This window comes from Colias eurytheme, chromosome 6 (assembly GCF_061535395.1).
Source record: "Colias eurytheme isolate Ceu_HAF_F1 chromosome 6, ilColEury1 Martin Lab GWU primary, whole genome shotgun sequence".
In the NCBI taxonomy this organism is placed as follows: Eukaryota; Metazoa; Arthropoda; class Insecta; order Lepidoptera; family Pieridae; genus Colias; species Colias eurytheme.
In genome coordinates, this window is record NC_142985.1 from 2,765,286 (window position 1) to 2,779,901 (window position 14,616).

The 14,616-nt window shown below is 33.2% G+C and overlaps 2 protein-coding genes across 2 annotated transcripts; one reads left to right on the forward strand and one right to left on the reverse strand.

The window, feature by feature from the left end:
- Positions 1 to 1,880: 1,880 nt before the first annotated feature.
- Positions 1,881 to 12,236, reverse strand: LOC149907512 (solute carrier family 25 member 32). Its single transcript, XM_090102513.1, has 6 exons — positions 11,883 to 12,236; positions 10,221 to 10,374; positions 8,926 to 9,175; positions 5,011 to 5,124; positions 4,435 to 4,580; positions 1,881 to 2,037 (listed from the first exon to the last, which is right to left on the reverse strand). The coding sequence occupies exons 1-6, from the start codon at positions 12,031 to 12,033 to the stop codon at positions 1,893 to 1,895; spliced, it is 960 nt and encodes a 319-aa protein (XP_089958639.1). The 5' UTR covers positions 12,034 to 12,236; the 3' UTR covers positions 1,881 to 1,892.
- Positions 12,237 to 12,957: 721 nt separating this feature from the next.
- UQCR-C1 (Ubiquinol-cytochrome c reductase core protein 1) lies at positions 12,958 to 14,603 on the forward strand. Its single transcript, XM_090102514.1, has one exon. It carries the CDS (start codon positions 13,036 to 13,038, stop codon positions 14,437 to 14,439), a length of 1,404 nt encoding a protein of 467 aa, XP_089958640.1. The 5' UTR covers positions 12,958 to 13,035; the 3' UTR covers positions 14,440 to 14,603.
- The last annotated feature ends 13 nt before the right edge of the window (positions 14,604 to 14,616 follow it).

The following is a 14,616-nucleotide window of genomic DNA, read 5'->3' on the forward strand; positions in this document are numbered from 1 at the left end:
GTTGTGTGCACAGACACTACTTATGCAGTTAAAAAAATAACATCCTGCTATAAATTTGGATATTTTATCTGTTGCTTTTTATTTATATTCGATAAAAAGACGATATCAATCAATAAATGTATTGGTAGTGTCTTGTTCATGTCATGTGTTTGGAAGAGCTATTTTAAGAATATTTCAATAGTATGTTAGTACTACTAACATACTTAGTAGTTATGATATTAAAAATAAATATATTATGTTCTCTATAAAACTAAGTACATACACTTATAGTGGTGTATTTGATATTGCTCTTCTAAACTCTAGATAATCAGGTAGGTATTCTATGAAGGATAGAAAATAAAAAGCAAATAGTTTTCATTATGTATTTATTAAGGCAACAGAACTAACTCACTTACAAGAAATCTAATTCTAACTTATCCTAATATTTCAATTAATGGCAAATACTTTAAATTAATAACACACCGATGTTTTTAAATATTTAAAACAATCACAGATTATCACAATATTCACAGAACATCGCTGTAAGAGCAAAATAATAAAAAAACACGAACTACAAACCCATCTTAAATAAAAAGAATCACACCTTAATCTGTGATATTTCTTCTTATAAAGTAAATAAATTGAAAACTTACTAACTTTTAAAACAGTTAAACTTATAATAAAAGTATATATTCTCAATTCTAAGTACTTTTATTTAATTTGTGGTAATGATGGGGTTAACTATTATTACAATAAATAGGAACAACTTTAAATATTATCAATTACATTCGTTCACAAAACTTTAAACTGGGAAAGAAATTTGCAAATTTTTATTAAAAGTACTTTCTCCGAATTTAAACTAAGTCATATAAAAAATAGAAAGAGACACGAAAAAATAAGGAATATTTGTTATTATGTATAAGCAAGGTAATAATAATCTTAAAGATTAGAAAACATACATCAATTTTTTAATCACATTCCTTTCAGATAAAAATATTATTTTCCATTTTCAATTGAATTTAGAAGAAACACATTGCTGCCGATTTCTTTATTTATCTCAGACATTGTTTTAAGAGCTAGCGCGCAAGAGCAACTTTTGTCTCTGCCACTATTTTGTCTCTCCCATCAACTCTATGGGGAGTTGCGTCGCTACGTGCGCGCACTTTCTAATAGCCCATAGTGTTGCTTAGAATTAGACTCTCTTGTGGAAAATCTCAAATACGTATAATATATTTATTTATTAATTTATATAATATTCTATTTTTATGTTAGTGAAGTGTGAATGAAGATACGTTTAGAAAATGTGAATATGCTCCAAAAATGAACTCTACAAATTAGAAACATATTTCTAGTTTTTATGACAAAGCAAAGCTTTAACTAATATGCTATTAGTTAATTGAAAAGTGAAATACTACGAATTGAATATGTTCCATGATGCATATGGAATTTAGAAATAATCTATAGGTACAGGCAATATATAAGGGTAATATAATTTACAAGTGGGTTTAGTCGAATGTAAGAAGCAATAATTGTTGTAACTCATGAAACCTATTAAAAACATCCATTTATAGAATTAAGCTATATTTGAACTCAAATTTAAAAAAATCTCACAATTACCCTATACCTAACACCTTTTTAAACCTTGTGCAAGAAATGCATTACATACATCTCTGGCCAAACACTCAATCACATATTTTGGTATAAAACACGAAATAAAAATTAAGCTAAATTATATCTTAAAAGCAAAAAGACAGGTTTTGCACCAAAAATATCCTATTTTAAAACGTCTATATGCTGCGCTCTTTCATGCTCACGCATAAAATATAAAGCATCTCACTCACGCATCGAGTCAGGCAATTACTATTCTGGAGCGTGTACGACGTATCTATAAAAAAAAACCAACTTATTTTTATTTACGAGGGTAATTTAACCTCTTGCCCTCGACGTAGCATAAAATGCGATACATTTTCATATGTCAAGAACGTGATCATTGTAGCCGGTACCACGCGAACTAAATTCGGTTTGAGCCCCTTGTAGAAGCCACGCCAGCCTTCGTGCCTGAAAAACGTAATTTATTATATATGTAAATATATATTTTTTAACGTTTTCTTGAGAAATAGACAAAATACTTACCGCTCGATGTGCGTATATTTTGGTGGTTTTGATTTTTGGGCTGTTTTCCCCCGGAATTTTGGGTAATTTGGAATGATCTTTTTAAAGATTTGAAAATATGAGGAATACTTTAAAATTATATGAATGTACAGAACTGTAAAAATACTTGTATAATCAGTAGAATTTATTATGATTTTGCAATAAAAAAGGATAAAGGATTCCCCAATCATCAATCCCAGCCCAGAAAAGGTAAAATAAAATTGACAGAATATCAATTTGCTATCATTTATTGATTACACAAATTGAAGGCGAGTTAGAACATTGAAAATTATTAGCGATCATATAAAAATATATGTATCAATGAGCGTGGCCAGCCACCGAATTAACTAATTTATTGATAATTCATGTGCAACATTAAACATCACATATTATTTGGTGTTCTTTTTTTAATAATTATTTCACACATTTCAGTAAGAACCTGGATCGATTCAAAATCAACCCACCGACCATTGTAATAGAGAACATTTTTAAACGGCAAGATATACCTTACGCTTACACATTTTATAAAGTATCAAAATCTTACCAAGAAATTTTAATTATACACAATAATATGATCTTATATCTTAATTTTAAAAATGATTCTTCATGATGATGCATAATTCGAATTATAAACGATTTTTAATACATATCGTTTTTATAAATTAAGTGATGTATTTTCTATAATTAATTATTATAATAAATTTAAAAAGTATCACGCATTACACAATATTCCTATTTCTTACTGACACGTGTGAAATACGCACTAATCACAATTCTATATTAAATTCTATTAAAAATTATATTAATTCGAAATTAAAATTCACCTAAACGAGACTGCTGGCTACAATGAAGTTACTGCATTATTTTATAACAAAGAAATATCAAACCAATGAGATGTAATTATATTTTAGGCGGGAAGATGATCTAAAGACTCGATAGAACAGTTTCGAACTTGTGATTTTTTATTTATTTTTCTATACTTAATTAAAAGAACTTTTTTATTTATTTTTCTATAATTAAAAAAAAGTTGAAACAATATCTTATAAAGAACCTAACGTCGTCTCACCACACATGTAACGTTATGTAAAAGATGGGAAACATGTCTTTTACATTAATTTTATATTAAGGGGATTCTAAGTACTATTATCACAAAAAAATTAAATTAAATCTATATTGTAACGACCGAGGGTCGCTAAAGTTAATATTACACCGATCTGATGGGAACAATTACACTACTATAAGAGGTTACATAACATATGACAAACAAATATATTATAATAGACTAATTCAATGAACACAACATATGTCGTGAGACAGGCTTTACATATACATAAAATTTATTAATATTCAGGGCTGTCTATTTTTCACTATCGTCAACCACGTTCTATACTATTTTACTGTCAATAAAATTCACGAAAATTGTACCCGTATTAAAAATAGACAACCCTGATTTATGCTACGCTACAATTTTAATATGAATGATACATTTTTCTAAATATTGAATAAAACCGCGTACATTTTACGATAACCATTAACCCTCTCGTCAATACCAAACACATAACGAAACCTGTCACAACTCAATACAATAACTATTCGACAGTTTTAATCACAAAACCAAAAAAACGTTAGCGTAACAACCATTATTTGTCAATACATCGCTATTGGGGAATACATATACAAACGGATCGAGGGCGATTACAATACAATAAAAATGCACGTTAACAATAAATAACTCTAAAAATAAATAAGTTCAAATTAATAAAAAAAAAACAATAAAATTCCCGCTTAACCTACGCTCACCTGGCGCGCGCCGTCAGCTGTCAAAACACAGATAACACACATTGAGATATACATATGGAGACGACACCGCCTACATCACTTATGTTCCGCTCAACATACAGGTTATTTTTAATGGTAGTGAAACGCATCAAATATGCCTTCGTGTGTGTTACGATATTGCACAAATAATACAAATAATACGGAAAAGTACAAAGGAATAACTTTCATCTCTAAGTATCAAACTAGATAATAATTTTTAAAACTTAGAGCAAAAAAATGGCGCACAGATTTTGTTAGTGGTGTCTCCTCCATACGTAGTAATATTATCTCAATGATAACACAGAGCACAGAACGCATATAGCCGTGTACGTAATTCCCATCAGATACCGACCGACCTACAGAGCGCGAACGGATCAATCGTTATTAGTGAACTTCTCCCATATGAGCATAACGAGGCATATGTTTGGCGTTACATGGAGGAGATACGGCGTGAGGCCCTTGTAGAAGCCGCGGAGGCGTTCGTACCTCCATGTCTCTGTGACGCAGTGCCACGCGCCGTCGTACGAGCGGTGCTGGTCCTGCAGCCGCGCGCGCACCACCTGGTACGGGTACGTGGCGCCCGCCGCTAGCAGCTTGGATACCGCGGCGAACGTCAGGTACTCGAGCGACGTCTGCAAACAGCGTGTGCGTGATGTAGTGTGAGCGAGACATAATAGTGAATGTGGTGTACACTGTACATATATGTTGATATTATAATGAAGTGTAGACAAGTCATAATTCTGCAACGTGTGTGTGTGTGTGCAGGTGTTGTAATGTAGTGTATATAATATGAGTCATAGTTAATAGTTTTCTAACGTGCGTGCATGTTAGTATTATAGTTGAGTGTAAACGAGTTATTATAGTGAATATGTGGTGTGTTTAAGTGTTATAGTGGAGAGTAAACGAGTCATAATAATTCTGCAACGATGTGAGTGCAGGTGTCATAATGGAGTGTAGACGAATCACAATATACTTGATAGACAATGTGCTGTGTGTTTAAAACGTCATAGACAGGTGTTATGTTTCAGTGAAGTCATAAAAAAATATAAAAATCCTTCTCACCAATTTGATGTCAATAGGCAGATTCCTGTATTGGTTGTACCTATTTTTCATCTCCTCGTATGTCATAAACTGCAGGGCGCCGTGCGACACGCCGAACATGCCCGGGACGAAACCCTAGAATATATGAATTAAATATATTAGTAAATAGGAAATAAACGTGATAAATCTTATACATATATAAAATTCTCGTCTTATATATAAAACTAGCGGTCCGCCCCGGCTTCGCCCGTGGTACATATGAAAAATAGATGTTGGCCGATTCTCAGACTTACCCGATATGCACAGAAAATTTCATGAGAATCGGTCCACCCGTTTCGGAGGAATATGCAGACTAACATTGTTACACGAGAATTTTATATATAGTATATAAGTATCTTATATATAAAATTCTCGTGTCACAATGTTAGTCTGCATACTCCTCCGAAACGGGTGGACCGATTCTCATGAAATTTTCTGTGCATATCGGGTAAGGTAATCGGCCAACATCTATTTTTCATATGTACCACGGGCGAAGCCGGGGCGGACCGCTAGTGATAATATATATTTCTCGCATTCGTAAATCCATTTATTTATAAATACAAGCATAAAAGGCCATACATTTACGGATAAAATCATAATTTAATAGGAAATTAAACCATAAACGACTTGAATATAAAAATCATACGATGAAACTACAAGGTTGTTACAAAGTTCATTTTCACAACGTTTTTGCAACATATAAGTTTACTAGCGGTCCGCCCCGGCTTCGCCCGTGCTACCTACACGTTTAAACTATCCTATCTCTCAAGTTGGATCGAACTGCACATGGTGTGCGAATTTTATTATAATCGGTTAAGTGATTTAGGAGTCCATTGAGGACAAACATTGTGACACGAGATTTATATATAAGTTTATAAAGAATAGATACAATGTGACCTTAGCAATACCATTTTCCTTTCATTTCCATTCACAAATAAGGGATTTGTAACTCTATCGACAATTTTATCGTAATAAGGAGTAGGTATTCTACAATCTAATACATGTTAGTTTTTTTATTTATTTGAACTAGATACTCGGGTACTCTTAATATGTATCGCTTAATTTTTGTAATATTTTTTAGATTTCTTCTTTTCATACAAAGCTTCTCCTGACAAAGACATAAAATATTTTTTTATCCAATTTGGTGCAGTGGAAGTTATGCGCGAAAGTGGAAGATATGGCTTGACGAACCTTTGACACTAAGATAGGCTTGGTCGGTGGACTTCAGTATAAAGACTGAAGATTAATAGATTAAAGTCTAAAAATACTAAAAATATACACGTCGGTATAAATTGTACCTATATTACACGAGTAGTGAGTACTTATAATAATAAATTATGTTTGTACCTACATCGATTTTTTTTTGTTATGTACTGAGCTGAAATTTTGTAATTTATTACTTAGTTAGAGTGGCTTAGAAGTCCGCTTTGTTAATTTCTTAACAGATCAATCACGTGTTAAAAATTTCGTCGTTTAATACAGATAGCAGATTTTTTATTAACCTCATAATCGTAATGTCAATGACAAGCATTAATTATTATAATTAAATTATAGATACGGATGAATTTTCACTCAGATATTTAATTAGATTGTAGAGATATAATCTGACTTTGGTACGTGTGAGAGTCTATATTACAATGAAGATAAAAAATAGTTAATACTTTTTATTAAAATGATTCTTATTTTCTTGTAACTTTATTGCTCAACTTTTATTTCTATTCCCTAAAATCGATTATATTTTTACGTTTTAAAATATTGATATAAGGACAAAGAGTAGCCCGTTTCCTAATTCATCTCGTGACATCCAGTTTTGGAATAATTTCCACATAATATGGGACTACGCCAACTGCGTAATAAATTAATATAATAGTAAAAAGTATGCGTAGAAAGGAACACAAAGAGTAAAGACATTGCAAAACTTCGGTATTCGAACCTGGGACCTCTCATTATGTGTTTAAACATCACAATGAGACAATCGTAAAATATAGGAATAAGGTGTTTTTGGCAAACAATCAAAAATACGTTTTTCTATTAAAAGATCTAGAAAAAAACCTTGCGCATTAAATTATTTCATAAGAAACTACAATTCCACAAACGTAATCGATAAGTAAATGATAATATTGTATAGAAATCAATATGCCATAGTTTTACTCGGTCGATGTCGTAACGATAAGATTTTTGTGTCGATATTATTATTGTAAATATAATAAAATATATAATAAAACATATTTTTCATCTGTTGTATTTAGGCTTATAATGTATTCATTTTTTCACAAAATTTCTCCTAAATAAAGTCATCTAAATATTTTGAATATTTATGCCAGAAAAATATAAGTAATTTTCTAATTATGTATATACCTAGCTTTTTAACTACATAGATTAAAAAGAGAAGACTACTGTTTTCAGCATAACAATGTCACACTTAACATAACTAATTGTAATAAAGTAGCAGTTAATTATGCTTCTATCAGAAACTTTAATTTAGAGGTATATTTAAATAATAATTACACTAAAAGGAAATAAGTAGCATACCCTGTAATTTCCAAACTCTAATCTATATCTATGACTAGCTGCGCCCTGCGGTTTTACCCGCATTGCTCCGCTCCTAATGGTCTTAGCGACATGATATTATATAGCCTACAGCCTTGCTTGATATCTGGCTATCTAACACGGAAAGAATTTTTCAATTCGGACCAGTAGTTCCTGTTATTAGCGTGTTCAAACAAACAAACTCTTCAGCTTTATAACATTAGTATAGATAGTATAGATTTAATTCTAAATCGGTTCAAAACATCCATTAAAACTTCATTCGTACTCAGCCAGACTTTAATCGATACCTAATTAAGTAACTACCACATTACATAACACCCTCAAGGGCGAAACATTTCTAAATCAATACCTTCGTCTGTCGATCAATCATTGCTTTCCCTGATAATGTCTACAATAACGTCACGCACACATTGTATCAATAATAAAAACAATGCTTGGCTTTTTTGGAACGAGCGACTAAATATATGTCATGTTTATCAAATAACTAGCTTTCCGCCCGCGACTTCGCTCTTGTCTAAAACATAATAAATTATATACTAAAACCTTCCTCTTGAATCACTCTATCTGTTAAAAAAACCGCATCAAAATCCGTTGCGTAATTTTAAAGATTTAAGCATACATAGGGACTAAGAGAAAGCGACTTTGTTTTATACTATGTAGTGATGATAGTAATGAACTAATGAATTAAAGAAAATATCGATTATAAACGTAAATACCCACTTCACTACCTGCACAACTCATTAGGTACTTAATTATTCTTAAATTTATTTATTGTTAGAATAGATTTTTAATATGGTTTCGTGATTGTAATCAGAAATTGATAAGAAAATTACTCCAATTCATGAATATGTTCAAAACATGAACATATTGAAATACAAATATGGCCAATAACAATCACAGTTTATTTACTACTTAAGTCAAGCAACCACGCGCGCGGTTAGTACATTGATGGGTGACCATTGAATGATCGTTAGTTTTGATACTTCATGTTTTGGAGCGCGTATAAAACGTCTTACGCTACTGTTTAATTACTTGTAGATTTTTTAACATGCTATACTAAATTTCCAAACATCCTTAAACTACCATCAGCCTTTCATAAAAGTGAAGTCCCATGTCCCCTAGTGGGGTAAGGGGCAGATGCATTATACATCTGTTTCACTGATCGATTTTCTTTAGGGACAAGTAGGTGATCAGCCTTCTGTGTCCTACCAGACCAAGAAATTTTTTTTTCTTCGTCTCCACCTAGAATCGAACCCAGGACCCCTCGGTGTTACGCTCACGCGTCAACTACTGTACCGAGGAGGCGGTCCTGGGTTCGAAATAAATCTAAAGTAATTGTTTACTCACCCTATACAGCCCGCGTATCCCCTCCGTCCTATAAATCTTACTGAGGCCATCTATCATGCCGTTATACGTCTTATTCTCGGCCAAATGTTCGCCGCTGTATTGCAAGCAAAGGCGGGTCTTCACCACCCATATCGGGTTCGTCATGATAAGGGACAGTATGCCCGCTTCGGCCGCGGCCAGCATGTGTAGACCCGGCCCTAGGGGGGTTCGCGCGTTGCCGCCTTGTATCCATGTCTTTATGGCGTTGTAGCTGAAATTGGACACTTGTATTGTTAGAATAGTAGAGGGATTGATTTAAAAGAACACAACTAGTAGAAGAAGCTTTAAGACTTAGTTCGAAGATTTTATGCAGCGCAAAGAAATCGTAATAAAAGCTGAAATTGGAGGCTCGATTTGTTAAAAAAAGTAGAGGGATTGGTTGAAAAGAAACACGATGTAAGATTTAAGCCTTAGTACAAAGATTTTTTTTTTGCAGCGCTAAGAAATCGTAATAAAAATGTATTGTTATTATTTTATAAATAACTTGCTTCATTCATGTGGTAATCAGATAAAAAGTATCAAAAATTTCAAATAGATTTGATCAGCTGTCTTGCGTGAATGAGTAACAAACATCCATACAAGAAATTCAATTTTTCACATTTATAGATGAATTCTTGTACTTGATATTATTGCATTGTAAATAATAAAGGATTCAAAAATTCGGAAGTGATGCTAAAATGATGAATGTAGGATGATATCAACCAACCTTTATATTTTTTTATCTAATCGCAATCAGAAAAATCATGATGTAAGGTATAAATTCCAAAATAAAAGACATGACTAGAAAAGTGAAAACCTACTACAAATACTGAAAAACTATCTATTTTGAACATACACTACAATAGACCGTTGAACCCGGATGACAGTAAGAGCTAAATCAAGTTGATTATTTATAACAGGATTTACTTTTAACAATTCAGCAACAAGTTTGTTGACATGGTTAAAGAGAATAGTTTTTCCTTTTGACATTAAAAAGGCCTTTTAAACCAACAAATCAAAAAAAAACAAATTTCAAGATTTAATGGATCAAAGAATTATAATATAAAAGAACTAGCTGTGCTCCGCGGTTTTACCCGCAGTGCTCCGCTCCTGTTGGTCTTAGTGAAATGGTATATAGCCTATAGCCTTCCTCGATAAATGGGCTATCTAAAACCGAAATAATTTTTTAAATCAGACCAGTAGTTCCTGAGATTAGCGCGTTCAAACAAACAAACTCTTCAGCTTTATGATATTAGTATAGATAATGCCATACTCACAATAAGAAATAAAAGCCCCACGCAGACCCTGAGCCCCAGATGTTAGGCGTCACACCCCTATACAGCCCTCGGAAGCCCTCCTTCTTCACGATGGTCACAAACGCGCTCCCGAGGCCGTCGTACCGCGGAACTGTTGCTGTGCGTCCGTCATTTACTGAACAAAAAATAAGTGTGTTGGTAGGCGCATAAAACAAGAACGGCTGAACTGATTTAGATAATTCTTTTTTTATTATATTCCTTGAAGTACGAGGATAGTTTTTATGTAGAGAAAACGTAAATATGTACCACGGGCGAAGCCGGGGCGGACCGCTAGTATAATATAAAAACTATTGTATAGTTAGGCTATTGAAAATGGGAGTGACACTATTTTAGTTACAATGCTGTTGTTAATAAAAAATAGCATTGAGATTTAGTAAATACTAAATAGTATTATGATATAGTATTATTATGCATTATTATGTTTTAACTCCAAGTTCAAACATTTATTTATTCAATTAGACTTCTTCTAGATGCAATTTTGAAATGTTATAACATATTTTACCATTCTATAGAGAAGAACCGGCAAGAAACTCCATAGTTGCACTTTTAAGTATAGTTAGTTCAATTGCCATTTTGTAAACATAAATAATGCTAGTTCAAGTTATCTAAGTTATTACCTATCAGTACCAAAATAAATATCAGTTTTTCCAGTTTCGGTTTCACATAAAAATATATTGGTTATTGGAAACAGTTCAATAGTTTCAGATATTATACCGTACATACAAACAATTTTTACCTCTTTATGAGTAGTGAATCATGCTACATGTGTATACTTAATGCACATATTAATTTGGTATTATTGCAGTTACAACAATTACATGTAAAACAATTAAATTTTATTAACTTTTCCTGATCAAGCGACTGTTTTATTATAGTGATGTCATAACTTTTAATCATAAGTACTTTTATGTGAATAGATATTTAAATTAAAAAATAAGTAATAATTTTAATATTTTTACACTAATTGAAAACTTTGGTGTTTAGACTGTAATTTATCTGTATACTAAAATGAATACCGATTGGATCAGCTGTTTTTGCAAAAGTAACAAACTTAAAAACTTTTGGATTTGTATTTATAATAATGTGTAGAAAAAAAAAAATGTGTCCTAATATCTATTGAAAGAGCCACTTATTGACTTAATTTATTTTATGACTATAAAAGTAATGTGTCATTAAGCATTCTTAAACATTTATCACTTATCAATTATGAATGATTACATAATTGCAAACTTTATTGTCTCAATGGGTCTTAAAAATGCATTACCGACTGTTCTGTTAATAATAAACAATGTTTTATCTTGTTTTCATCAATTGCAATAACAAATATTACAGCTGCCTTGAGTGCAAACAAGCATTTAAAATGAAACATACATTTTGTATTGCATCAGTTAAATAAAATCAGTTAAACAACTATCAACTTTTCTAACCCTAGTTCAAGGTCACACTTGAATTTAAAACTCTCAATTCTCAAACCAATATAAGACACACATTGCTATTATTACAAACAATACACATACATTGTATTCAAACAATAACATTGTAGGCATAACCCTACTTCGATATATAAGTTCACGAATTAAAAAGTATGTGTAATGATAACTTGTGACAAAGGTGGGTACATACCAGCAAATCGAATTTTAATCAAATCCAAAGGGTGCAAGATTAGAGTAGAGGTAACGCCACCAGATATTCCAGCGACCAGATGTTCGTATTTGATGTGATTGAGAAGAGCGAGCTTAGAAGACGGCGAATTAGGTTTTTTCATTGTAGTCATGATTGATTAAATCACAGCGGAAACATTTTGTAGGGACTGAATTGATATTTACACTTGCTGCACACTTTCCCAGGTATCTTTTGCAAAAATTATCAATATACTATCGTCACAACACATCATTGCTTTCCTAATATTTCGACGAAATGAAATAGGCGTGAGTGAAATAATTTCCACATGATTTCTTTCATGTAATTGTCGGTAACGTTCCGTTTTACAATAAATATGTCAGATGCAGATTATTCTGTCACTGTCATTATAATGAGAACGAAAATGCAAACATACAGACAAAAGACGTAAAGTGAAAAATACCCAGGTTTTACATATTCAATTAGAATTTTAATTTGCTTACACATCGTGTACCTTTACTTTACTAAAATCATTATAAGCATGTACATTGTACATAGTAAACGGAATTTCTGTGGCAATTTCAATCTAATAAATTAGTTTAATTCACAATACATAAATTTGTAAATACACATTTCAACCGTGTTTCAACCACACGGTATAAATAATCCACAGTAATAATCTTATAATTATAATTAATTTGCTAAACAGGACGACCAATAACCATCTTTTATTTAATTTAGAATAAAACTAATGGCATTTCAATCTAAGATTTCAATAATTCTGTGGAGACTCACCTATTAAAATTAAACCAAACCACATTTATTATGTAATATGTAATTTAATTTGAATCACACATTATTGAAAAATGCTTTAGTTTCAAATAATTAGTATAATTATATAACAAAAGAAATTTTTTAATATTTTCAATAATCTTTGCTAAAATAAACGTTTCTTTTTACAAAGACTTCATATCTTCTGTTATCCTGTAATATATACATAGTATGTTATTTCTGATAAATTATCTATTCTATTCTAGATTATCTGTTCATGTTTCATAACTTTTTTCGCTAACCTGCCCATATTTTTGACATCTGTCTTATTATTTCACATTACGTAAATCAGTGAGCAAAAATTTACAGCAAGGATCTAAAGAAAATGTTGAAAGTAGCGACTACGTTAAGGCTTGTTTCAAAGCAGGGTAAAAATGTTCGATTATTTGCCACAGCTGCAACGAAAAATGAAGCCTTAGTAAATGTTCCACCAACAAAGCTCACAGTTCTCGACAATGGGATCCGTGTCGCCTCCGAGGACTCTGGCTCGCCAACCGCTACCGTGGGGCTGTGGATAGACGCTGGTTCAAGGTATGAAACCTCTAAAAACAATGGAGTTGCCCACTTCCTGGAACACATGGCGTTCAAGGGAACCAGCAAAAGATCACAAACCGATCTCGAGTTGCTCGTAGAGAACATGGGCGCACACTTAAACGCTTACACATCTCGCGAGCAAACCGTATTTTACGCCAAATGCCTCGCCAACGACGTCCCAGCCGCCATTGAGATCCTTGCTGACATCATCCAGAACTCGTCGCTCGCTGAACCCGAAATCGAACGAGAACGTGGCGTCATCCTCCGCGAAATGCAAGACGTCGAAAGCAACTTGCAAGAGGTTGTATTCGATCACCTGCACGCCACTGCCTTCCAAGGTACTCCCCTAGGACAGACAATTCTTGGCCCCACCAAGAACATTAAGAAGATCTCAAAGGCTGATCTTCAACAGTACATCAAGACACACTACCAACCCACAAGAATAGTTCTCTCTGGAGCCGGTGGTGTTGAACACAACAAGCTTGTAGACCTCGCTAACAAGCATTTGGGCAGTTTGAAGAACACAGCTTTGGATGTACCAGAATTGACTCCCTGCCGTTACACTGGATCTGAAATCAGAGTACGTGATGACTCAATGCCATTGGCTCACATTGCTGTTGCTGTAGAAGGAGCTGGATGGACCGATGCTGATAACATTCCTCTCATGGTAGCAAACACTCTGATCGGTGCTTGGGACCGCTCCCAAGGAGGTGGTGCTAACAACGCCTCTTTCTTGGCCCAAGCTTCCTCCATTGAGAACTTGTGCCACAGCTTCCAATCGTTCAATACTTGCTACAAGGACACTGGTCTGTGGGGCATCTACTTTGTTTCTGAGCCGTTGAAAATTGAAGATATGTTGTACAACATTCAATCTGAATGGATGAAACTGTGCACATCAGTGACCGAGGGTGAAGTAGACAGGGCAAAGAACTTATTGAAGACCAACATGCTCCTCCAGCTTGATGGAACCACACCTGTTTGTGAGGACATCGGTCGCCAGATCCTGTGCTATAACCGCCGTATTCCCATTCACGAGCTTGACGCGCGCATTGAGGCAGTAACCGTAGACAATGTCAAAGATGTATGCTACAAATACTTGTATGATCGCTGCCCTGTAGTAGCTGCTGTAGGACCCACGGAAGCCCTTCCCGACTACAACAGAATCCGCTCTGGAATGTACTGGCTCAGAGTCTAAACCATTTAGTAGTGTACTTTAGTATCAATTTAAAAATCAGTTAAGATTACATTAAACTTCTCGCCCAAACGTCTGTTGTTTTATTGTAATAAAACGCAATGTCTTTGGTGTACGTATTTATTGGTGAATAAGTTAAATAATTGTAAATAAATAAATCCATCGAATATTATCTTTTAT

Bases quoted from the DNA above. Each gene is read 5' to 3' on its own strand.
- LOC149907512 (XM_090102513.1), bottom strand. From the start codon at position 12,033: ATGACTACAATGAAAAAACCTAATTCGCCGTCTTCTAAGCTCGCTCTT. The intron at 5,125-8,925 runs GTGAGTAAACAA...CATATATTCTAG, and splicing joins GGATACGCGGGCTGTATAGG to GGTTTCGTCCCGGGCATGTT. The intron at 4,581-5,010 runs GTGAGAAGGATT...CGCTGTTTGCAG, and splicing joins TGCCTATTGACATCAAATTG to ACGTCGCTCGAGTACCTGAC.
- UQCR-C1 (XM_090102514.1), top strand. From the start codon at position 13,036: ATGTTGAAAGTAGCGACTACGTTAAGGCTTGTTTCAAAGCAGGGTAAA.